The sequence below is a fragment of the Saccopteryx leptura genome, chromosome X (genome assembly GCF_036850995.1).
Source record: "Saccopteryx leptura isolate mSacLep1 chromosome X, mSacLep1_pri_phased_curated, whole genome shotgun sequence".
In the NCBI taxonomy this organism is placed as follows: domain Eukaryota; kingdom Metazoa; phylum Chordata; class Mammalia; order Chiroptera; family Emballonuridae; genus Saccopteryx; species Saccopteryx leptura.
The window spans coordinates 112,053,702-112,074,640 of NC_089516.1; the positions used below are offsets into that span (position 1 = coordinate 112,053,702).

A 20,939-nucleotide genomic window follows, 5' to 3' on the forward strand; every position below is an offset into this window, starting at 1 on the left:
AATACTAAGGTTGCTGGTTCGAAACCCTGGGCTTGTCAGTCAAGGCACATATGACAAGCAATCAATGAAGAACTAACGTGAAGCAACTATACTCCTCACTCCCCTGACTCTCTCTACAAAGTCAATAAAATCTTTAAAAAACAAACATAGAACACTTTAAAACGGACCTATAATTTTTAATGTATTTGACTTCCCAATTCATATACTTAGCAAGGTCACAGTCTGATTTAAATAATCTGGCTTCTAGACAATCATCTCAAAAATATTTATTGAAATGAAGCCACTGTCCTTTATGATGCCATCATTTTAACCAAATAACAAACAATCAATTATTTTCACAGGAGACCATTTAAAAAGAAAACATTCTTGATATACTGAACAAATAGGGGAGAACTTGAATCTGCAAGTGAGAACTAGAGCATTTTAAGGGAGAAGTAATTGAGGAATCCAACTCTCTACTCCAGTTTGGAATATATGCTTTTGAGATGCACAGATAGGTAAGATAGTAAAGAAGGATGTTGATGAATTTTCTTTCTTTTTAACAAAACATTCTATTTCCAGTTCTGGCATCAGTTAATGGCAACAATACAGTAGTGATCTGCATTGTGCTGAGAGGTAGATGGGACTTGAGCCTTGGATTTAATAACGAACTAATTTAAGGTTAAGCTTAATTTATTCCATGGAACAGTTTTGAAGTGAAGGCAGATCTTTGGAAACTTTTGTTTTTTAGTTATATAGGGATAAAATAGCTTGATAAAATAAGCATCTGCTTTCTGCTAGTAACAGGGTATGCAAAGCAGCCACTTGGGCCCTAGAAAAATACAACTCTGTGCTTCCAAGTCCAAGGGCAATTCAAAAGCTTAGCCAATCAAACAGATACCGGGATGAGTGGTCTCTAGAACCTTATTCCAAAAGCTAGAGCCACCAGAGGGCTCTGCCAGGATATAACTCTATATCAAAATCAACAAATTTACAGAATAATCCCAGCTCAGCTTTGGCTAGGCAGCCATCTAACTGATGACACTTCAGGGCCCACTGGGCTCTAGAGTTAGTGCTTGCTGCTTTGAGAAGAAATAAATCAATACATTAAAAATATCAATTAGAACTTATTCACATAAAAAATGGGAGAATGCAGGAGGCACACAAAGTATAGAAGTTTGTTTGTTTATAGTGGAGGATGAATTAACTTTCTGAACAAGTGAAGGCTCTAAGGAAAAAAAAGCATTCTAAATCTTAACCCTAAAAAACCATAACCAACTGTATATCAACACCTTAGAAAAAGCCAAAGATCTTACTTCATCCTTCAGTGTAAAATGTCAAGTCTCAGCTAATCAGTATATTCCAAACTCCAGGACAGAAAAGACATCCTGTCAAAATATAGTAGCCACTAACAGTAGTGAAGAAAACAGCCAGACTTTTGCTTTTAAACACAATATTGTGAAGACATTTCTTTCTTTTTTTGGACTAGCAGAAAGACATAGGTTTAAATAATCCTGATCAGGAGGTTGGGAAAGGAAGTCTTATTATGAACCAATTTTATGTCTGCCTCCAATGAAAATGAATTCATTATTTTCTTGAACTTATTTCCTGAAGCAAGTTAAATTCTTTAACAGTTTTGAATTTGCAAATAATGTCAAAGTAGCAAAATACAAGTAACTGCAACATATAAAATATTTCATTAGAAATGCTTTCATAATTAGATCCAGAGGTTTAAAATTATTGCTTAGTAAAAAACATATTGTAAGCCACAATTTTTCTTTCAATTACACTTTAACAATGGAATGAAAAATAGAAAAACAAAGGAAATTGGTCCTAATACATTGTTTTTCTTAAATGCTACTCATGCCCAAGTTAGCTCACAATCCACTGAGGTTGGGCTGCATGTTTCAAACAATCTGTTGTACAGCATTTTCTGGCTTTTAGCCAATGGAAACATAACTTCTGAGGGGGAAAAATGCACTAGATTTAATTGGCTACACAGACTGATATCCAGTACGACTTTTCCTCCTTCCAATCATATAAGAGATAAAGACAACAATTATAAGGAAGCCCAAGGCCACACCCACTGCAACAGGGATAAGAAAGTTGAGGTCAGAGTCGGCAGAACATTCTTCAGCTGTTAGAAAAGAACAGACAGAAAGCAAGGAAAGGAAATTAGTAAGGAATGCAATTAAGCAGAAACAAGCAAACAAAAAACAAGCATTTTGAAAGTATACATAGGTTCGTATTTTAGAGCATTATCCCGATTTTCTTATTTTCTCACACCCACCTAAATATTTCTAAGCAACTGATGCTCTTATAGCTCTCATCACTGCATCTCAAATTGCACCAAATGTCTCAGTACAAAAAGCAGAAGTTAAGAGAAGAACAGGAAAAGGTCCAAACTGTGCTTACTTGACACGGGGAGATGTTGTGTTTAATTGTGTAATGGCTTTGAGGAAAAGAGCTATCATCTACACTTAAGACCACTGTCTGCATATTTACCCACTCCTTTGTCTTTTGCCACAACTATCATTACAATATAAGTAAGAACTCTGTTTGAGTAATACAATTTAAGTTGAAAAGGACTTAGGATAAAAAAGTGCAGCATATATATATATTTTTTTACACAGGCAATAAGTAACAATTATTTTTAGTTGAGCAGTGGCCTAGAAGAATAATAGCAGAATCCCATACATTGTAGTCCATTCCACTGTTCCACCAGGAAGGCAGTGTGTGTAGCATAGATTTTGAGCTCTGGATTCAGACAGAACTGAATGAATCTTGACTCTATCAATTACTAGTTAAAGGACCTTGGTCAAGTTAATTAAACTGGGCCTCACTTTTCTCATCTGAAAAGGGGGAATAATAATAACTATATTATAAGGTCCTTGAGGATTAAATACAGTTGTATTTCTAAAGTATCTGATACACATCAGGTGATCAACAAGTGTTCTTTCTCCTCTGTTTTCCTTCCATGTTTGTGTTCTTTTCCAGGGAGGTTTAGGTTTTGAAGTAAAAGAATTCAAAATAGGAGTGTTTCAATATATATTACTGAAAAAGAGAATATTTAGTATTTTAAAATATTTAAATGATGTTGAAATGTGTTATTTATTGAAAGTATTTAGTATAAAAGCTCAAAGTGCTCCATTTTAATCTCATTATTTCAACTTTAAACTAATTTTACTATTGAGTAACCAGATTTCATTGGGACTATTTTTATCAAAGTGCTAATAATGGTTTTGTAGTCCACTAGATATGTAACTTCAATGAAGTTACTTCCCTTCATGTAAAATTGCAGGGTTAGAGTAAAACAACCTTGAAGGTCCTTTCCAGTCTAAGTCTAATGCAATTAACAAAATGTGATTTTTCATGAGATTTATGGTTAAGTAATAATTTCATTTTCCTCTAATTTTATCTTTTCCTTCTCTTGCACTTTTACCATTCATAAAAAAAGAAAAAATCAATTGCTAAGGTTCTGAGTATATGACTTTTAGTAACTACGATACCTTTTGTTGAAAGGATTTACCATATTTTAATGAAAGCCTTCAGAGACTAATAGCTGGGTACCAACATACTGTTATCTGTGAGTTACTGAAATTCTGAACAAGCCAATATACACATAAATTGAATAAAATAATCATTTCAGTGTGAAAGTCTTCTCAAGTCTACTGATTAAGCTTCCTTCTTCTTTGTTTTTACATTCAATATTTGTGCTGCACTTATAATAAGGAATATGCTTCAACAGGGGATTATTATGTAGTTCATTTTAGTAATGCCAATAGCTTCTCTCTACCCCCCCATCTATGCTCTGCCCAATAGGGACCATCTTGAGAAAGCAAGAGCCTAGTTGCTATGCTTCACTGCATCCCTTCTGAGATTGCTATTAGCTTACATTTTATAAGTACCAGTCTGATGACAACACTAAATAGATTTTAATGCTCTAGAGATAAGCAAGATGAGGTAGAGAAACACAACACAATCTGCCTTAATTAGTTCATAGAATATTTCTATCTTTCAGTGTTAATTAGGCATCCAAAGACAAGAATAACACAAGGGGAAAAAAGCAAGTGGTTAAATATGCTTGAATTGTTTCCATCTCTATTGATGAAAAAACAAACAAACAAACAAAAAAACAAACAAAAAACTAAAAACTAATTCTAAAGCCAGTTTAAGTTCTGTTGTGTCCTTTTGGCTCTATTACTTACCTAGTAGGGGAAAATACTGACTTCAACCTTAACTCGAACTCAATGAAATCAACGTAAAGTTCCATAACCTAAAAAGTGCTAATGGTTCTGAGGACATTCAACTGAAAACCAAGTTTAAATTATATCTGATGGGCATTTCTGCCACATCAATATTTGATGAACTATATGCAAAGGCACTGTGATGAGTTTAAATAGGTTTGGTTCTTATACATTGAAACAGAACACCGGTAGTGAAATAGTATTTATTAATACTATTAAGAGACAGCTATATTTTCATTCTTATAATGGCCATATTATTAAGTTTAAGGCATCTTAGATTAGGATAAAAATTTGGCCAAGGTTTCTTAAGATAGACCTTAAAACACTGCACAATTTTTAACAAGTTTCTGTCTTCAGGACCAGTAAAGACTTTTAAAAAAAATTTTAAGCTGATCAAAGAGAACAGATTTTTATTAATAAAGATTTATCTCAAAATGTTAGCACTGGTTTAAGAATTAGTTCCAACAAATCAATTTTAATGAGCAAAGTTTGAAAATTAAGAGGCAAGAGAATCTTATGTGCATGTATTTTCATATAATCATTCAGGTTGCAGGTTCTAAAATTGCTCATATCCAGTGTGATGGCGCTTGAGACCAATAAAGTAAGCCAGCAACACTAGAATAAGTATTCCTGCCAATGCTGTTCCCACCGCTATGGGCACAAGGAAGTTGTCGTCATCTGCACTGCAGTCTTGAGCTAGATGTGGAGAAAGGACAATTGAGAACAGAAACAGTGACCCAATTTCAAATCTGTAAATTTTAAGTTAAAATGACGGCACTTCCCAATACATATTTGTTTTTTACACCAAAGTAACAAGTCCTTGGCATTCATTACCAGCAAATGAGATGTTCCACAAAAGTGATTTTCCAAATAACAAAATCACACACTTTTAAGTACCCCGCAAATGCAGTCATTTTGCATTAAAGATATATAAAATTATTATATACTTCCCAGATTTCTTAAGCAGAAGATAATGGCTAAATATAATTAGCCTTTCCTTGATGATCAGGCCATAAGCCTTTAAAGGCAAACAGTTCTGATGTTGAAGAAGCACAGTGAAACACTGAAGGCTGTGAAGTATTAATGAAATGAACCAAGTGCATGACTACACTATGCAGACCTAAGAATCCAATCCATAGCAGTCTAAGGTCATTTAGTAGAGGGGAAAGATTTAAACTGGCCATGGTGGTATAACCGTCTGCTTCAACCTATTCAGTCCAGTGAGTCATACAAGAAAATCAGTGGTTATAATTTCAAAATGAGCTATAATAGGGGTAGGCAACACACACAGTGTCACGGAAGTGTTTCAGAGGATCACTCAACTCAGCCTTGTTACACAAGACATACATTAAAAGAAGTGACACTGGAGCTATGTTTTTAAAAATGAATAGGTATTAGTCATGTAGGTAATGGGAAAAGGGCATTGCAGGTATAGGGAACAGCACAGACAAAAACGAGGATAAGGAAACACGGCACTTCAGGGAAAATGCAAGAAGGTTGGTGTAACTAGAACATCAGAACAAGATGTACTCTTGGCTAGAAACGCAGCAGAAAAAGCGTACTAGGACCAGCTCACAAAGACATTACACGCTCTAGTGGTTTGGCATTATACTGACAGCCAAAACAAAACAAGAAAACAGTGCAGCAAGATTTTAAGCAGGATATTTGTTTCAGAAGTAATGGCAGATGGAAAACTGGTGGTATTAAGTTAGGAGGTGCCTCTATTCCTAGAGTCCAGATGTCTAATAATATGGTCCTGAACTGGGTTATTAACAAAATGCAAAAGCGTAAGGGACAGACGACAGACTAGAGATACAACTAGAATGCAGAGTGGACCAAATAGATGTCAGAGGTTTGGTAGGAGGAGATAATTGAATAGTTTCCACTTCTACACATACTTGACTATGTAGATGCTTGTGCTGGTTCATGGTGATAGGGAATACAGGAGTAAGAATATATATATGCATTTCAGTTTGTAGTTATTTTTATGTGGAGGTTGTTTTTAAATTTTTTAAAACTTTGTGGGGGGAATGGAGACGGATATGTGGAAAGGAGGGATATTCAGTTTTAGATCTGAGTTTAAGATACCTGTGTCCAACCCCAATGGTAGATGAACCTAAATGGAATAGTTAAAACCACAGACAAAGATATTTCTCAGCAATGGCAAGTAATAAAAAGAGGAAGACCCGAGGCAAAACCCTTGGGAACATCAATATTTCAGGAATAAAAGGACAAGAAGAAAAATAAAAAGAATTTGAAAAGGCAGGTAGAGAATAGTGCCACGGAAGCCAATGAAGGAAACAATTTCAAGGAGCATGGGAGAATAGTGTAAAACATTAGAAAAGTCTGAGAAATGCCCATTGGATCTAGCAATATGGAGGGTAGGGACAATGAGTGAAATTGCTGCAGGTTTAAGAGTGAATGGGAAATGATTGGTAGGAGATCAAGAACTTGGGATGGGAAACAGACAATACTCATTTCAAGAAATTTAGAAGAGAAGACAAATAGGGAGATAATTATAAGGGGGACATGGAGTCAAGAACGTATATCTTCAAGGTGAAAGAGACTGACCCTGGCTGGTTGGCTCAGTGGTAGAGCGTGGACCTAGTGTGTGGAAGTCCCTTGTTTGATTCCCAGGCACACAGGAAAAGCGCCCATCTGCTTCTCCCCCTCCCCCCTCTCCTTCCTCTCTGCCTCTCTCTTTTCCTCCTGCAGCCAAGTCTCCATTGGAGCAAGGTTGGCCTGAGCACTGAGGATGGCTCCATGGCCTCCGCCCGGGGTGCTAGAGTGGCTGTAGTTGCAATGGAGCATTGCCCCCTAGTGGGCATGACAGGTGGATCCCATTTTGGTGCATGCGGCAGTCTGTCTCTCTACCTCCCTGCTTCTCACTTCAGAAAAATAAAAAAAAAAAAAAAAAAAAAAAAAAAAAGGTGGAGGAGACTTGAATACGTTTATAGGATGAGGGAAAGAGACATTAGCATTAGATAGGTTGGAGATGCTGAATGGTACAAGGTTTCCTTAGAAGTAGGAAAAATGGGATTCCAGAAGCACTGACCAGGTAAAGAAAACCTACTGACTCTGGAAAGGAGGAAGAAATGGTACAGATGGAGATATGTCTGCAAAAAAGGAAGAAAGCTAGGATGATGAGTCACCACTTCTATTTTTCCATTTCCTTGACTCTTATTGCCCTAGTTTTTCTCATAGCTTGCAATATACCAGGGATGGATAAATCAGGTAATTAAGCTTATTAGAATTTGTGTCAAAAATAAGGATGAACAGGCTTCAAGGCAATTCTGATCTTGCATTTAAGAAATGTGCCCAGGTCGCCTCTGGGACAATAACTGGGAATAAGGTACAATCCTGGATTTTATAGACTTCACAGCATTGAGTATGGCTGCCACCTCAATGATCTTTTTTACTTGCTTATTGGTTCTGTTAAAAACCCAGATAGCCAAGGTTGCCAGATGTGACTTGTGGATATACAGTGTTTAAGAGCACCTAGTTATCTATTCCCCTTCAATTTCCCAAATTATCACCCAGCATGTAAACTATTAGGTTCCTTCCCCCATATAGTGTTATGCCTTGGATTTCATATAGCTTGGTTTTTAAAAAATTCATTAGTAGATTAATTCCTAATTCTGGCAATTGATTCATAGTCATCTTTCCCAAACTGAGTATTTGACCCAATACTGGAACAGCTTTCATAAAAACGGCTAATAAGGCTTTAATGTAAGATAAGTATTCCCATAGTAGATCAAAAAGACAATTCCAGTAATACAAAGATATTTCTGGATGCTGCCACTTATTTAAATTGCTCTCAAAATAAATAAATAAAATGCTGTGAAATATTAATTTATAATAACTAATGATTTTATGCATTCAATCTTTAAGGATAGTTTAAGTAATGTAAAGATATTCTGGTAAAACAATAATTTTAATAAGATCACATCCTTAAGAAAAAATAATCTAATTCCATAAGTCATTTTGACCTGATCTATTTACCTAATGAACACTTGACACCATATTAAAAATAATCTGGGGGAAAGAAAGAATGTGGAAGAGTTTAATAGTTGCAGAAGGAGTAAGGATTTTTAAAGATAATAGCCAGTGAAATGTCAACAAAAGTTTCCTGTAGATTAAAAAGTATTGTCATCTTCAATTTCTGTTAGTTCAGAAATCTTTCAGATATAATATTCAGTGTGAGTTGGAAAGCTGAGATATACATTTATAACAAAATGTAAAATAAAAACCCCTCTTAAAAACCAACGGTGTCAAATTTCTCTTTAGAAAAATCAGTTAAAGAATCACATTCTTATGTGACATCTTTCTTATTATATACCTTTTAGATCTAGAACCAAACTGAAGTATATCACATGAATCTGAAAAGATGCTTGAAGGTATTCAGTATCACTGAAACATGTCTATACTACTTTCAAAAGCAAAATACAGCAAATATTGATGCAGAAAGTTAGCTACCAAGATAAAAGATAAGGAGATGAGTGGGAGAAAGATAAGCCCAAGCCAATTTAAATGATCTACCAAAAGATGAAATGCTGTAATCTTAAAAATATTTGAGTCTTATAAGAAATCCTGCTAAAAAAATAAAAGAAACTTAAGATGGTGCATTTTACATTGCATGTAAGGTGTGTTTTTGATACATAACAAGGAGCTTCTTATCAGATTCCTTCTAAATATACTCAAAATCTTCACTGAAATGGAAAACTACCACTCAAAAGCAATAGTGTAACAGGATTTAAAAGCTTTCAGCTTTAAGGGACCACAGAAGTTAAGCAGCTTGGCCAAAGTCACATGGTAGCTAGCTAGTAGCAGAGGTAGGAGCTGTCTGTGGTAATTAACTGGCAGTCCTATGGCTTAATTGGGTAATCCAGAGGAAAGTCATGAGCCAGATTGCTAAATTGTGTGTGTGTGTGTGTGTGTGTGTGTGTGTGTGTGTGTGATATACTAAGGTTGGTGTATTTTAGGGTATGTGAGAGACTGCACAAAGTCCTATTTTTGGTTCAGATCAATAGCTTGGATTGTATGGCTGCAATGTATAGTTGCTATGTATAGATATTAAATACCAGCCTCATTTTAGGAGTTGAGAAAAGTGAACAAGATACTCTGATGCTTTTACTATGAAATAAATATTCTTGATCACCAGTTCCCCAATTGACTACACACCAGATTCAGCTGGGGAGCTTACACACACACATGCACACACAGACACGTGCCTCATCCCAGGCCCACTAAATTAACTTTTAGGAATGGTGCTGCAATCTGAATTTTTATAACAAGCTTCCCAGGTGATTCTTATTCTGTAGCCAGCCCAACATCAGTAGAGACTGAAGTATGGGGTCCCTCTCCAGACAGTAATAATACAACAGAACACTGGAAATAATTTCTTCTTCTAAGCATGTGTCAAGTTTTTCCTTTTGGAAGAAATTGCCATTATGTGATATACAAGATCTTCACTTTAACCAATGGGAAAAAATGTGAGCAGATTTCCTTAAAAGAATCTTTATTGTTTGTTTTAGAAGCAATATGTTAAGCAAATGGACAAGCAAATATCTAAAGAGAAATACCATACATCAACTAGTGGCTTAAACATTTGAGAAAAAACAAAACAAGAAAACATGAGACGTATTTATATGGACCAGTTTCTTTATACAAATGCAAAAACATGAAAAACATCCAGGACCCTATAAAGTGTTAGACCATCAAGGTGTAAACCCAGTAAAGCAAATGAAACTACAAAAGGTACAAAGAACATGTGGGAATGGGAAATAAAAATGGAAATAACCGTATATAAACTGGCCTATGTAAATACAAAAATATTCAATGAAGCCAGATTTTCTTGAAAACACTGCTATTAGAGATATTTTCATATGCATCAGGTATATAATTAAATGTAGAAACTTTTAGAAACATTAACAGCATTAAGCCAGTGCCACTCACTTGTGCTTCTAATTTATTTTAAGTTGCTTTGTTTTGACTCTTGAGAAATATTGAAGTCCTATGTTCTTATAAGCATTATCCATCCTTCTAAGATTAATCTTACACTAGGATACTATTTAAATAAAAATAATTTTTAAAAATTAGATTTATATTTTGTCTTTAATTAAGTGCCTTATGCTGACAATGCAGCTCAATGTAACTTTAAGAGAGGGGCTGATCAGGAACTCTGATTCTGAGCTAGTAAGAGTTTTAGGCTAGTCTTAAACAGCAAATTTAAGTGAGAGAAAATACTTAGCACTACAATACAACTTGAAAGATAGTTATGGATATACACACGCTAACATGCAATTGCTTGTGTGTTTTTAGCTAGACTACCAAATTAATTCAACATCAATAATATTTTGGAACCCAGATAATCTCATTTTCTAGTGAATCTTCTACCCAAAAAACTCAGGAACCTTCAGTCTATGGCTGTATAGTAACAATTTCTAAATATTTCCTCAGCCATTGCAATAAAAAAAAACACAACATCTAGAAACCAGAAGAAATACTTGATGTGTTAACCACAAAGCAGAAATGTTTTGCTTTCTCATATAAACATTAGGTAGTGCACAGTAAGTAGACAAGTGGTGCATCTCCCCAGAGGTCAAAACTGAACCCAAAATACATGAATTAATAATGATTCTACCATAATGAACAATAATAATGTAAGTTTTGATTAGCAAAGAACCGTTCAAATAGGAAAGCCAAATTAGAAAATGCTGTAGCAATCAATGTAAGCTGTAAACAAAAACAATTTTTAATGGAGAAGACTGACACTTTTGGGTTAGGTGCAAGTTACATTATAACTGTAAGTGCTCTTCTTTATCTAGGTTCTAGGACATACTGCACTACTTCTTTAAGGAAAATAAAAGACAAGGAAGGAACAAAACATACTACCACAACCAAGGATACTGGAAGTCTGAAGAGAAGTCTATATTAACTTTAGCACTTCAGGTAGAGGCCAATTTACGGGTACAGAGGATTAATGCCCGAAACTGGCACGGCTTAGTAATGATCTCTAAAGCACCTAGAAAATGGGTTGAAATGCCCAGCTAAAATAGTCTTGTATCTTGCAGTTTAAAAGACTGATATATCTAGTTCTCTTAAAAAGGATTTTAAACAATAAGGCAATACCTATTCTAAAATTTCAAAAGGTTTTGTATCTTGTCATTACAGCCACATAAATACAAATGCACTCAAAAAGCATTAGGAAAGCAGTCATTGCTAGGAAGATAATAATACTAGACTGTTCAAATCTACTGGCATATCTCTCATAGGTCAAATATGCAGCAATGTCAAAGCAGCTAAGTTAACCTGCAAACAAAATCACAGAAAATAAATTCAAAAGGAGCAAGTACAAATCCATTGTAGAAATGTATTGTCTCAATTCAACCACATGCAAGAAAACAAATCCCTTTTTAAAAAGTGTTTCTCTTAAACTGCGTAAACAAAACAATTTTTAGTTAGAATAGCTGAAGTAAAAATACAGAAATAGTAATTCAAGCCAATACAATAAAACCTATAATCTGGGTGATTTTGCACATGCCTTCTGCTGTAGAAATAACAGATTTAAATTCCTTGGTTGGGAATACTAAATTCACATGACCAATTTGTAGCTTATAGTTTTGGGGTGTTTTTATTTATTTCAGTACAAAATCCCCCATACCACCAGTTCCAAGATCAGAACTACAAGTAAATATATTTTAAACTGAGTAGTACTGCATGTTGGAACTTGTACTTGCTTTATTACTTTGGAACAGAGATCACATATGGGTTAGTGTTACAGAGTCTGATATCCAGCGTAACTTTTTCTTCTGCCAATTAGGTAAGCAATCACTATAACGACAATCAAGCCTGAAAGACCAGCACCAACTATAATTGGTATTAGAATGGTGTCATCATCCAGCGAACACTCCTGGGCTGTAGGTGAAAAAAAGTGTGTAACAAATAATGAGTATAATAAAAAAAAAGAATGTCCGAAAGTAAACGATGCTGATTCAAAAATCAGAAATAATCTTATAAATTAAACTTTAAGTAATTAAGACAGTTATATTTTAGAGATAAAGCTACAGAAATTATGGATTGTTCTAGAATTAAAATCCTAAAACTTATTCATCCTTTCATTTCTGTATGTGCGTATATATATTCATATATATGAACACATATAGACTCACATCTATGAGTAAACACATATGTGTGTACATGTTTATTTACCTATATCCAAAGTCATTTCAAAAACAGGAATATTACTTTATCAAAAGTGAAAAGAGTTAATCTGGTTCATTTCACACAGCCAGCTGAACCTCTTAGTGGTATACTGGATGTCTTTTGGGAGATTGTGTCTAGATCAGGAAGGTTTCAACATGGGATTAGAATAGCCAGGTTGGTTCCAGAATCCTTCAGAACAGAAATCGGCAAACTATAGCGCATGGGCCAAATTTGGCCCAAGACCTAAAAATGACTTTTAAACATTTTTAAATGGTTGAAAAGAAACAAAATTATATTTGGAGACATAAGAATTACCATATTCCCCATGTATAGGATGCATCCTTTCTTGGAAAAATTTGAGGTCTAAAAACTGGGTGTGTCTTATACAGTGGTACAGGGGTTGTAGATATTTTTACTTGCAATTTCCCGCTTTTTTGCGCTTGGTTTTGCGCTCATTGTTGAAGACAGTGATTCATCATTAGACACAGATGAGGACAAGCTAATAGATGGGAGTTTTGAAAGTCATGAGGAGTTGTATGAATTTTATGATAAATAAAACGAGTTCAATAATTTTACCTAATAAATTTTTTATCAAATTTTGAGCCCCCAAATTAAGGTGTGTCTTATACATGGGAGCACCTTATACATGGGGAAATAGAGTATATAAAATTTAAATTTCAGTATCCACAAATAAAGTTTTAATAGAACATAGCCACACTCATTTGTTTATTGCCTATAGCTGTTTTCATGATAAAATAGCGGAGATGAATAGTTGTGACAGAGATCATATGGCCTTCAAACCTCAAACACTGTCTGGGCCTTTACAGAAATCCTTACTTAGTACAGGATTTCAGTGGCTGCAAAAGTCAAGAAACTGGGACCACTTACTAATTTTAGTGTGTTTACTACTAAAGTGACCAATCATTCTCCTTTAGGGAGGACAGTCCTTCTTTTATAAGTTCCGTCCTCCTTCAAAAAGTGTCCTCCTACATGTCCTCCTTTGTGATACTGGAAGACTAAAAAATTATGTCCATATTCGATCAATACAGAGTTGATCTACTGTGTGTGATTTGACGTATTTGTATCTAAATGAGTACTTTTTTCTTACAATTATTATTAAAAATTAATAGGCATGTAAGCATCATTATAATTTAAAATATTACAAATGTTTTTATTATGTATTTATCATATTATAGTGTATTATTGTTGCAATGAATAAAATGTTTCTTTTATTTACGATATTGTTTTCTTCAATTTATTTTTGTCCTCCTTTTCATTATACAAAAGTTGGGTCACTTTATAACTACATTTATCAATCTGGTCAAGACTGGCAGTCGACAGGGGCAATTTTTTTTTCCTGTATTTCTAGGGAGTAGTGTAATACAGTAAAATCTAATCAACACTCTTTTGCCTGACTGCAAGTATACTTCTTTCTCCTGTAGAGTCAAGTATTACCAGTGCCTTGTGCTTATAGGTACCTACAATCAAGAAGCTAGCCCTACAAATTGTTTATCCATTTACTATCAATACAGGGGTTGGCACTAGTAGTTCTAGTTATTCATATGGAAAAATACAAATTAATAAATAATAATACAAGAAAAATTGTATTTTCTAGTTCCATGATGGCAAATCTTTTTATAAAACAACTTACTATAGTTAAATCTATCCTTTTATTTATACTTTGGTTGCTCCGCTACCGCCCACCATGAAAGCTGGAATGCCCACTAGTGGGCGGGAGGGACCAGGTTGACCAGCACTGCAAAAGTGGGTGGTTTTTATAAAAAGATTCGCCATCACGGTTCTAGTTTCATATGCTCACAATTGTAAACCTACTTTTAACCACTCCTGTATTAAATGTTGCATACTCTTTTGGGTGACATTTTAAATTCTATATACACAAAAATCAAAGTTTGAAATGAGAGAGAGAACAGAGCTCATCTCTATTACAGCTGACTAGATATATAGGCTTGAGCTGATATTACACTGCAAATGACTTTAAATTCTAAACATAAATCTGGACCTAAAATTAAGGTAATAATGTAAAGAAACCAGATAAAGACTCAAGAAGGATCAAAATAATTGAAATAAAAAGAAAAACAGACAAAAGAGAAAATAAGTGTTTGCACAAGTTTTTAAGTGTGATTAATGTCTCTCATCACAAGAATGATAGCGTGAAGAACCCAATTTGCTTCGACCTAACCAAGTCAGGCAGGTATTTAGCATTACTGCAAAAGTGCTTGAATGGCTCAAAGCATATTTACTTTTAAATACAGCTTCTACATTTCCTTCTAAACCATGGTGTTCATTGTTAAAAATGCTGTAGATGACTTCGTGCGATCCACAAACACATAATTTTAAGTAAACAGTTTAAAAGGGCAATTCAATTAAGGAATTTTATGTACTTTTTTCCTTTGAGCAAATTTTAATCTTTTAATGCCAAATGCATCTTTCCTATTCATACAAACATACAGTAATGAGCCCTTGAAAGGTTTTACTAAAAATCTGATAAACACCATCATTAGGACTGAGTAGATCTTCAAAAAGGCTCATTCACATTGCCGCATGCTTTTAAAACTCTCCACATCATTCTGGCTGGCCAAAACATAGTTCATATTTGAGATTTTGCAACTGCAATCTTTTTGTCTCAACAAAATATGACCCAACTACTTTATTTGAGTATGAAAATGTTGCCAGCTAGAATATGGCCCCAAGGCGGATGGAGGATGCTCAAAGCTGTTGCTTCCAAGTGCTATCCTTCCCAAATCTAAAATCTGGGGGGGACGGGGACGGGGATGGGGATGGGATGTTCCTACCTTAAGTAAAGCTCTTGGAAAGCTTCTATCATATTTCAGCTTTAAGAACTTCGTTGAAAGTGGCTTTCAGATCACAAAAAAAATCTACTTTGAGCAAAAGGATGAGCCAAATACAAAGTGACACAACTTGCTCAAGGCTTTGAGAATTCTACAATAGAGCTGAGAGGCTAGTTCATATTTCTCTATTTCAAGGCATAAGTTTCCATGACTCAGAGGAAAAATCAATGTAAGACTATCAATTATGAAGAAAACTTGCTTGATTCTTACCTGTAGAATACTTTCCTTCTATCACATTGAAAGGCTGAACTCTTAGATCAAAAGTATTTATCTGAAATGCTCTAGACACTGAAACCGTCTGTTCTTTGTTGCACATGTAAGAACTTCCCAGGGGAGCATCCCAGTAGCTAAGATTGTTATTTGCAATGCTGAAAACTTTAAAGGAAAAAAAATGTCAGTGACTTCTTATCCTATTAACGTAAAAACTGGGACAGTCCTCATGATTTTTCAGTGAAGTTTAAGAGCTTAGGATAGAAGGTCTGCCCACAAAAAGTGATTCTTCTGATCACTAGGTTGCCTAATCTTTCCTTTTCCTTTTTTTTAAATTTAAGGACAGTTGGTATACAATATTATGTTACTTTCATATGTACAATATAGTGATTCAATATTTTTATACTTCACAATGCGATCCCCTCACTATTTCTAGTCATCATCTATTACTGATCCCTATCTTTCTATAGATGTGTTTATAGTCTAAAAGTTGGTCACATCCTTAACAATTTAATCCACCACATCCTTAACTTGGTGGATTTCAAATCCACCAAGATTTGAAAATACTGGATACTGCAAGAGATAGACTACCATAGTTCTAAATTACTAATTTTAAGTTGTGGTCAAGGTAGGATTTTCACGTAAAATCTTCTATCTCATTAAATAAGGTACAATTTGGTAACAAGACAATTATGGTTTCTATTCCTTCAGTGTAGCCCATGCTCGTTTCCCTGAGGCCAAAACTTGACTTACCAGAGCCATTAACCAACATGCTGACATTCACTTCCTTCAGATAGAATCGGTTTTCATTTTTCTGTTAAAGAAAAAGAGCCTGCAATTAATCAACACAGCACAACTGTCTATAGTTACAGATACTATCTACAGAAGAAAAGCAACCAAATACTATTACTCAAAAGATAAAAGTATGGCTTAGAGCTGGTCAGTAGAATAAATTGTTAGCGAAGTAAAGAAAACTCAAAATGTGATAGAAACTCTTTTCCGCTGCATTTTGTTTCCAAGTTTTGGACCAGAGGTATAGTCATGTGGTTCTCAGATACACGGCAATTCATTTCTTCCTTTTATTCCTCTTGTCACTTGCTAAGCCCTCAGCACCTCTAGCTTGGATCACAAGTGCCTCTTACCTGTGCTCCCTGCTCCAGGGACGTAGCAAAATGAACCCGACTTGAAACCTGCCCTCGCATTTGCAACCTGCCCGGGAAGATAAGATAATACCACACTGCCCCGCTATCCAGCTTCGCTTTCTGTGGTTTTGCTTTCCATAGTTTCAATTTTCAGTGGTCAACCACGGTACAAAAATATTAAATAAAAATTCCAGATATTTGTAGAGAGAGAGAGACTGTATTCACATAACTTGGATTAAAGTATATTATTCTTATTCTAATTGTTCTATTTTATTCTTCATTGTTATTAATCTCTTACTGTAACCAACTGATAAATTAAATTCATCATAAGTATGTATGTATAGAAAAAAATAGTATATATAGGGTTCAGTACTATCCATGGTTCCAGGCATCCCTTGGGTGTCTTAGAAAGTTCCCATGAGTCCTTGGAATTTAATATTAACTCACTGGTCATATATGTACTATAATAGAGGAATGATTTAAATGTATAAAAGGGAAGATTTTTGTAAACCTTCCTAAAATATAATTAGATATAATCCTCCGTTTCTCGGCATATGTAGGCAGTCCCCGGGTTACAAACAAGATAGGTTCTGTAGGTTTGAAAATGTTTAACCCTGGCCGGTTGGCTCAGCGGTAGAGCATCGGCCTGGCATGCAGGAGTCCTGGGTTCGATTCCCGGCCAGGGCACACAGGAGAAGCGCCCATCTGCTTCTCCACCCCTCCCCCTCTCCTTCCTCTCTGTCTCTCTCCTCCCCTCCCGCAGCGGAGGCTCCATTGGAGCAAAAGATGGCCCGGGCGCGCTGGGGATGGCTCTGTGGCCTCTGCCTCAGGCGCTAGAATGGCTCTGGTTGCAACAGAACATCGCCCCCTGGTGGGCATGCTGGGTGGATCCTGGTCGGGCGCATGCGGGAGTCTGTCTGACTGCCTCCCTGTTTCCAGCTTCGGAAAAATGAAAAAAAAAAAGAAAATGTTTAAGTATTTATATGCACAGAAAATTAGAAAGAAATACTATGTTAGACAAATATCTAAGTTGCATTTGATAGGTAAATGTACCTGTTCCAAGTTACATACAACTTCAATTTAAGAACAAACCTACAGAACCTATCTCATTCGTAACCTGGGGACTGCTTGTACTCCATGGAGAAAAAGGTTTTAGTCAAGAAACCAAGTTCAGATGTGAAACATTTAACAACAGACCTACCTTTATATCTATCTATCTATCTATCTATCTATCTATCTATATATCTATATCTATATCTATATATCTATATATATCTATATATATCTATATATCTATATCTATATCTATATCTATATATATCTATATATCTATATCTATATCTATATCTATATCTATATCTATATCTATATCTATATATATGGAGAGAGAGAGAACATAAATAATCACATTACAGAAAAGAAAGTGATAAGTTATAAAGTTAAAAGGAGAGAAATTACTTCCAAATAGAGGAGGAGCAAAAGTAATGCAAGCTTAGGGATGGGCCATTTGAATTGGGTAAGATTCAATTAGGTAACAAGCAGGAAAGGGCACTGAAGAAGGCAGCAACTCGAGTCAAGGTAGCTAATAGGCATAATCCCAACTATGCTAACATCTGAGAACTTCCTAAGTCCCAAGCACTGTTCTTAAAACTTCACATATGAAGTTTCATTGAATAATTACAAGACCTCCTTTTGATATGGGGTAATCAAAACGAGGAGATGTTAAGTAACTTCCTCAAAAGCTATATGGTTAGTAATAAGTGAGCTGGGATTTGAACCCAGGAAGTCTGGCTGCAGAGCCTAAGTGCTGGTTACTGCCATGCTCTCCTACCTCACTGGATTGTGAACAGGAAACAGGGTGAGGAAAGCATGAAATTAATGCAGAGGAAGTGAAGGAAATAAAGCTAGATAAGCAGGTTATATAGCACGGTGGGGAAAGGAACGCTAGAAATACCCTGCCAGGGAATTTAGATATCATCTTGCTGGTAAATCAGAACTGCTGACGGTTTCTGAGGAAGGGCTGTGCTTCAAGAAGATTAAGCTGATGCAGAGCATTGAGGAGGAAGAGGAGGGACTAGTTAAAGAGGCTGAACAGTTCTGGTAAGAGGTAATGCAGGCCTAAATCAGGGCAAAGGCAGTGGGGAATGAAAACGAGGGGACAGACTCAGAAATTTCAGAAGGAAGCATTAAAGGAAGAATTGACCACCTCATCACATCTCCCCTGTGCATAGGCTATGTCTCAGCTCTCCACAATTTGTCCCAACTACTCTTCCATATTCATTATTCACAAAACACACTACAAGTGCTTGCTCTGCCAGCACATATACAAAACATACTACATGTCTCATTTTCCTGGCTGGTCTTAATTGTGTTCCTCTATCCCAGGATAAGCCATACTTTTGTACTTACTCCCTTTATGTACAAATCTGATGCATCCTTGAAGGTCCAGCTCAAATGTCATTCCTTCCATTAAATCTTCCTGACTCACCTCCAGCCAGAATTAATTACTCCCTCCTGTACATTCCCAGAGCATCTTGTATTTTCCTGTACTCTAGCACCTTCCACAGTACTCTACTGACTACAGAATCAAGTTCAAAAGCCTTAGCATGACATTCAAGGCCTTCCACAAAAACCGTAATCATTTGTCTATTTCTGTTTTTACCACTAAACGGTGGGCACCTTAAGAATACAGGCCTTCATTGATCCTGCACCTAATACGCTCAGATTCAATAACTCCTCCTTAGGAAGCATCTGTCGTGACTGGGCTGAAGGTGAAATGGGCCCCTCTGAACTCTGGTGCCATTACAGACTTTTCCTGAATTTCCAAAGTACCTGTAGCTCGGTTAAAATATCCCTATTTCCTATTGCATTCGGAAATGGTGTTCTGGGCAATTAAATATTGTAATTATTAACTATTTCCCCATGAGAGTAAAAGGAAACCATGGTCCTTTTAGGATCTTATCACAGCTACAAAGATCAAACTCAATCACTCAAAAGGGAATGAACCTAAAATATTACTTTCCTCATTCTTTTTTTTTTTTTTTCAGAGACAGAGAGAGAGTCAGAGAGAGGGACAGATAGGGACAGAGACGGAGAGAGATGAGAAGCATCAATCATCAGTTTTCATTGTGACACCTTAGTTGTTCATTGATTGCTTTCTCACATGTGCCTTGACCGTGGGCCTTCAGCAGACTGAGTAACTCCTTGCTCGGCCAGCGACCTTGGGTCCAAGCTGGTGAGCTTTGCTCAAACCAGATGAGCCTGTGCTTAAGCTGGTGACCTTGGGGTCTTGAACCTGGGTCCTCAAATCCCAGCCCGACGCTCTACCCACTGTGCCACCGCCTGGTCAGGCCTCATTCTTTTTGACTACAATGTAATCACCATGCAATAATTTAAAAAGAGAATGTGTTTGCAGAGGCCCGCTCTTCCCACATCAAAAAGGACAAGCATAACTACATGGTTTTAATCAGAACTCACTGGCCATATATGTACTATAACAGAGGACTGATTTGAATTTGAGAAAAGGGACTATTTTTGCAAACCTTTCTAAAATATAATTGTGTTATACGATCCTCAATTTCTTGGCATATAGTCACAGAGAACAAGGGCGTTAGACTCAGGAAACAAGTTCAGATGTGAAACAAATAACAACAGACTTAACTTTTTTCTATATCAGCTATTGTGACTATTTCTTTATGCCTTAGACTTAAAAGCAGAACTGTTTTCCACCCACTTATACAATAACTTAATTTGGGAACTGTTGTGGTTTACCATTCTCCCTCACTGAGAGCTATCCCCTTTCCCATTCCCAATCGCTGTAACTTGTCTGTGTACACACGTGCATGTGCACAGGCAACTCTAAAGGGTTATGGGGTTAACAATTGCTTCTGAGGTGAAAACAAAGGTTCCCAATGATTATGCTAGCAAGAAGTACAGAATGTATGCTTCACCTGGAACTTTGTTTCAGTTCAGCCCTTGATACAAGCATGAACAACAAAAACCTGAATATTGCCATTATAAACTGTCCTGATTTAATGAATTAATTCATATAAAGTTAAGTACACAGAGCCTTGTACGTACCCAGTACTCAATAAAAGTTAGCTGTTATTACTAATACTATTACAAATAGTATAGTCCCCAAAAAGATTATAATATTAAACTTGAGAGTTTTCTAAGCAATAATAGATAAAAATATTATGGCTATTACTTTATCTTTTATAACTATATATTTTATGTGCATGGAGATACTAGAAAATTTTCTTAATGTGGGTTAATTCTTGCCCCTG

The 20,939-nt window shown here is 35.8% G+C and overlaps 1 protein-coding gene across 3 annotated transcripts in view; it reads right to left on the reverse strand.

The window, feature by feature from the left end:
• Nucleotides 1-250: 250 nt before the first annotated feature.
• The window catches only part of LAMP2 (lysosomal associated membrane protein 2), a 42,568-nt gene continuing 21,879 nt past the window's right edge, over nt 251-20,939 (reverse strand). Inside the window, exons 7-9 of one of the 3 annotated variants that reach the window (XM_066356573.1) lie at nt 16,265-16,325; nt 15,512-15,676; nt 251-2,116 (exon numbers count right to left, since the gene is read on the reverse strand). In XM_066356573.1, coding sequence (XP_066212670.1) covers nt 1,974-2,116; nt 15,512-15,676; nt 16,265-16,325 — 369 coding nt within the window. In that variant the 3' untranslated portion in view covers nt 251-1,973. Of the gene's footprint in view, nt 2,117-4,423; nt 4,923-9,727; nt 12,144-15,511; nt 15,677-16,264; nt 16,326-20,939 lie in introns of those variants that run through there. The other 2 variants (XM_066356576.1, XM_066356575.1) reach the window with 2 other exon arrangements.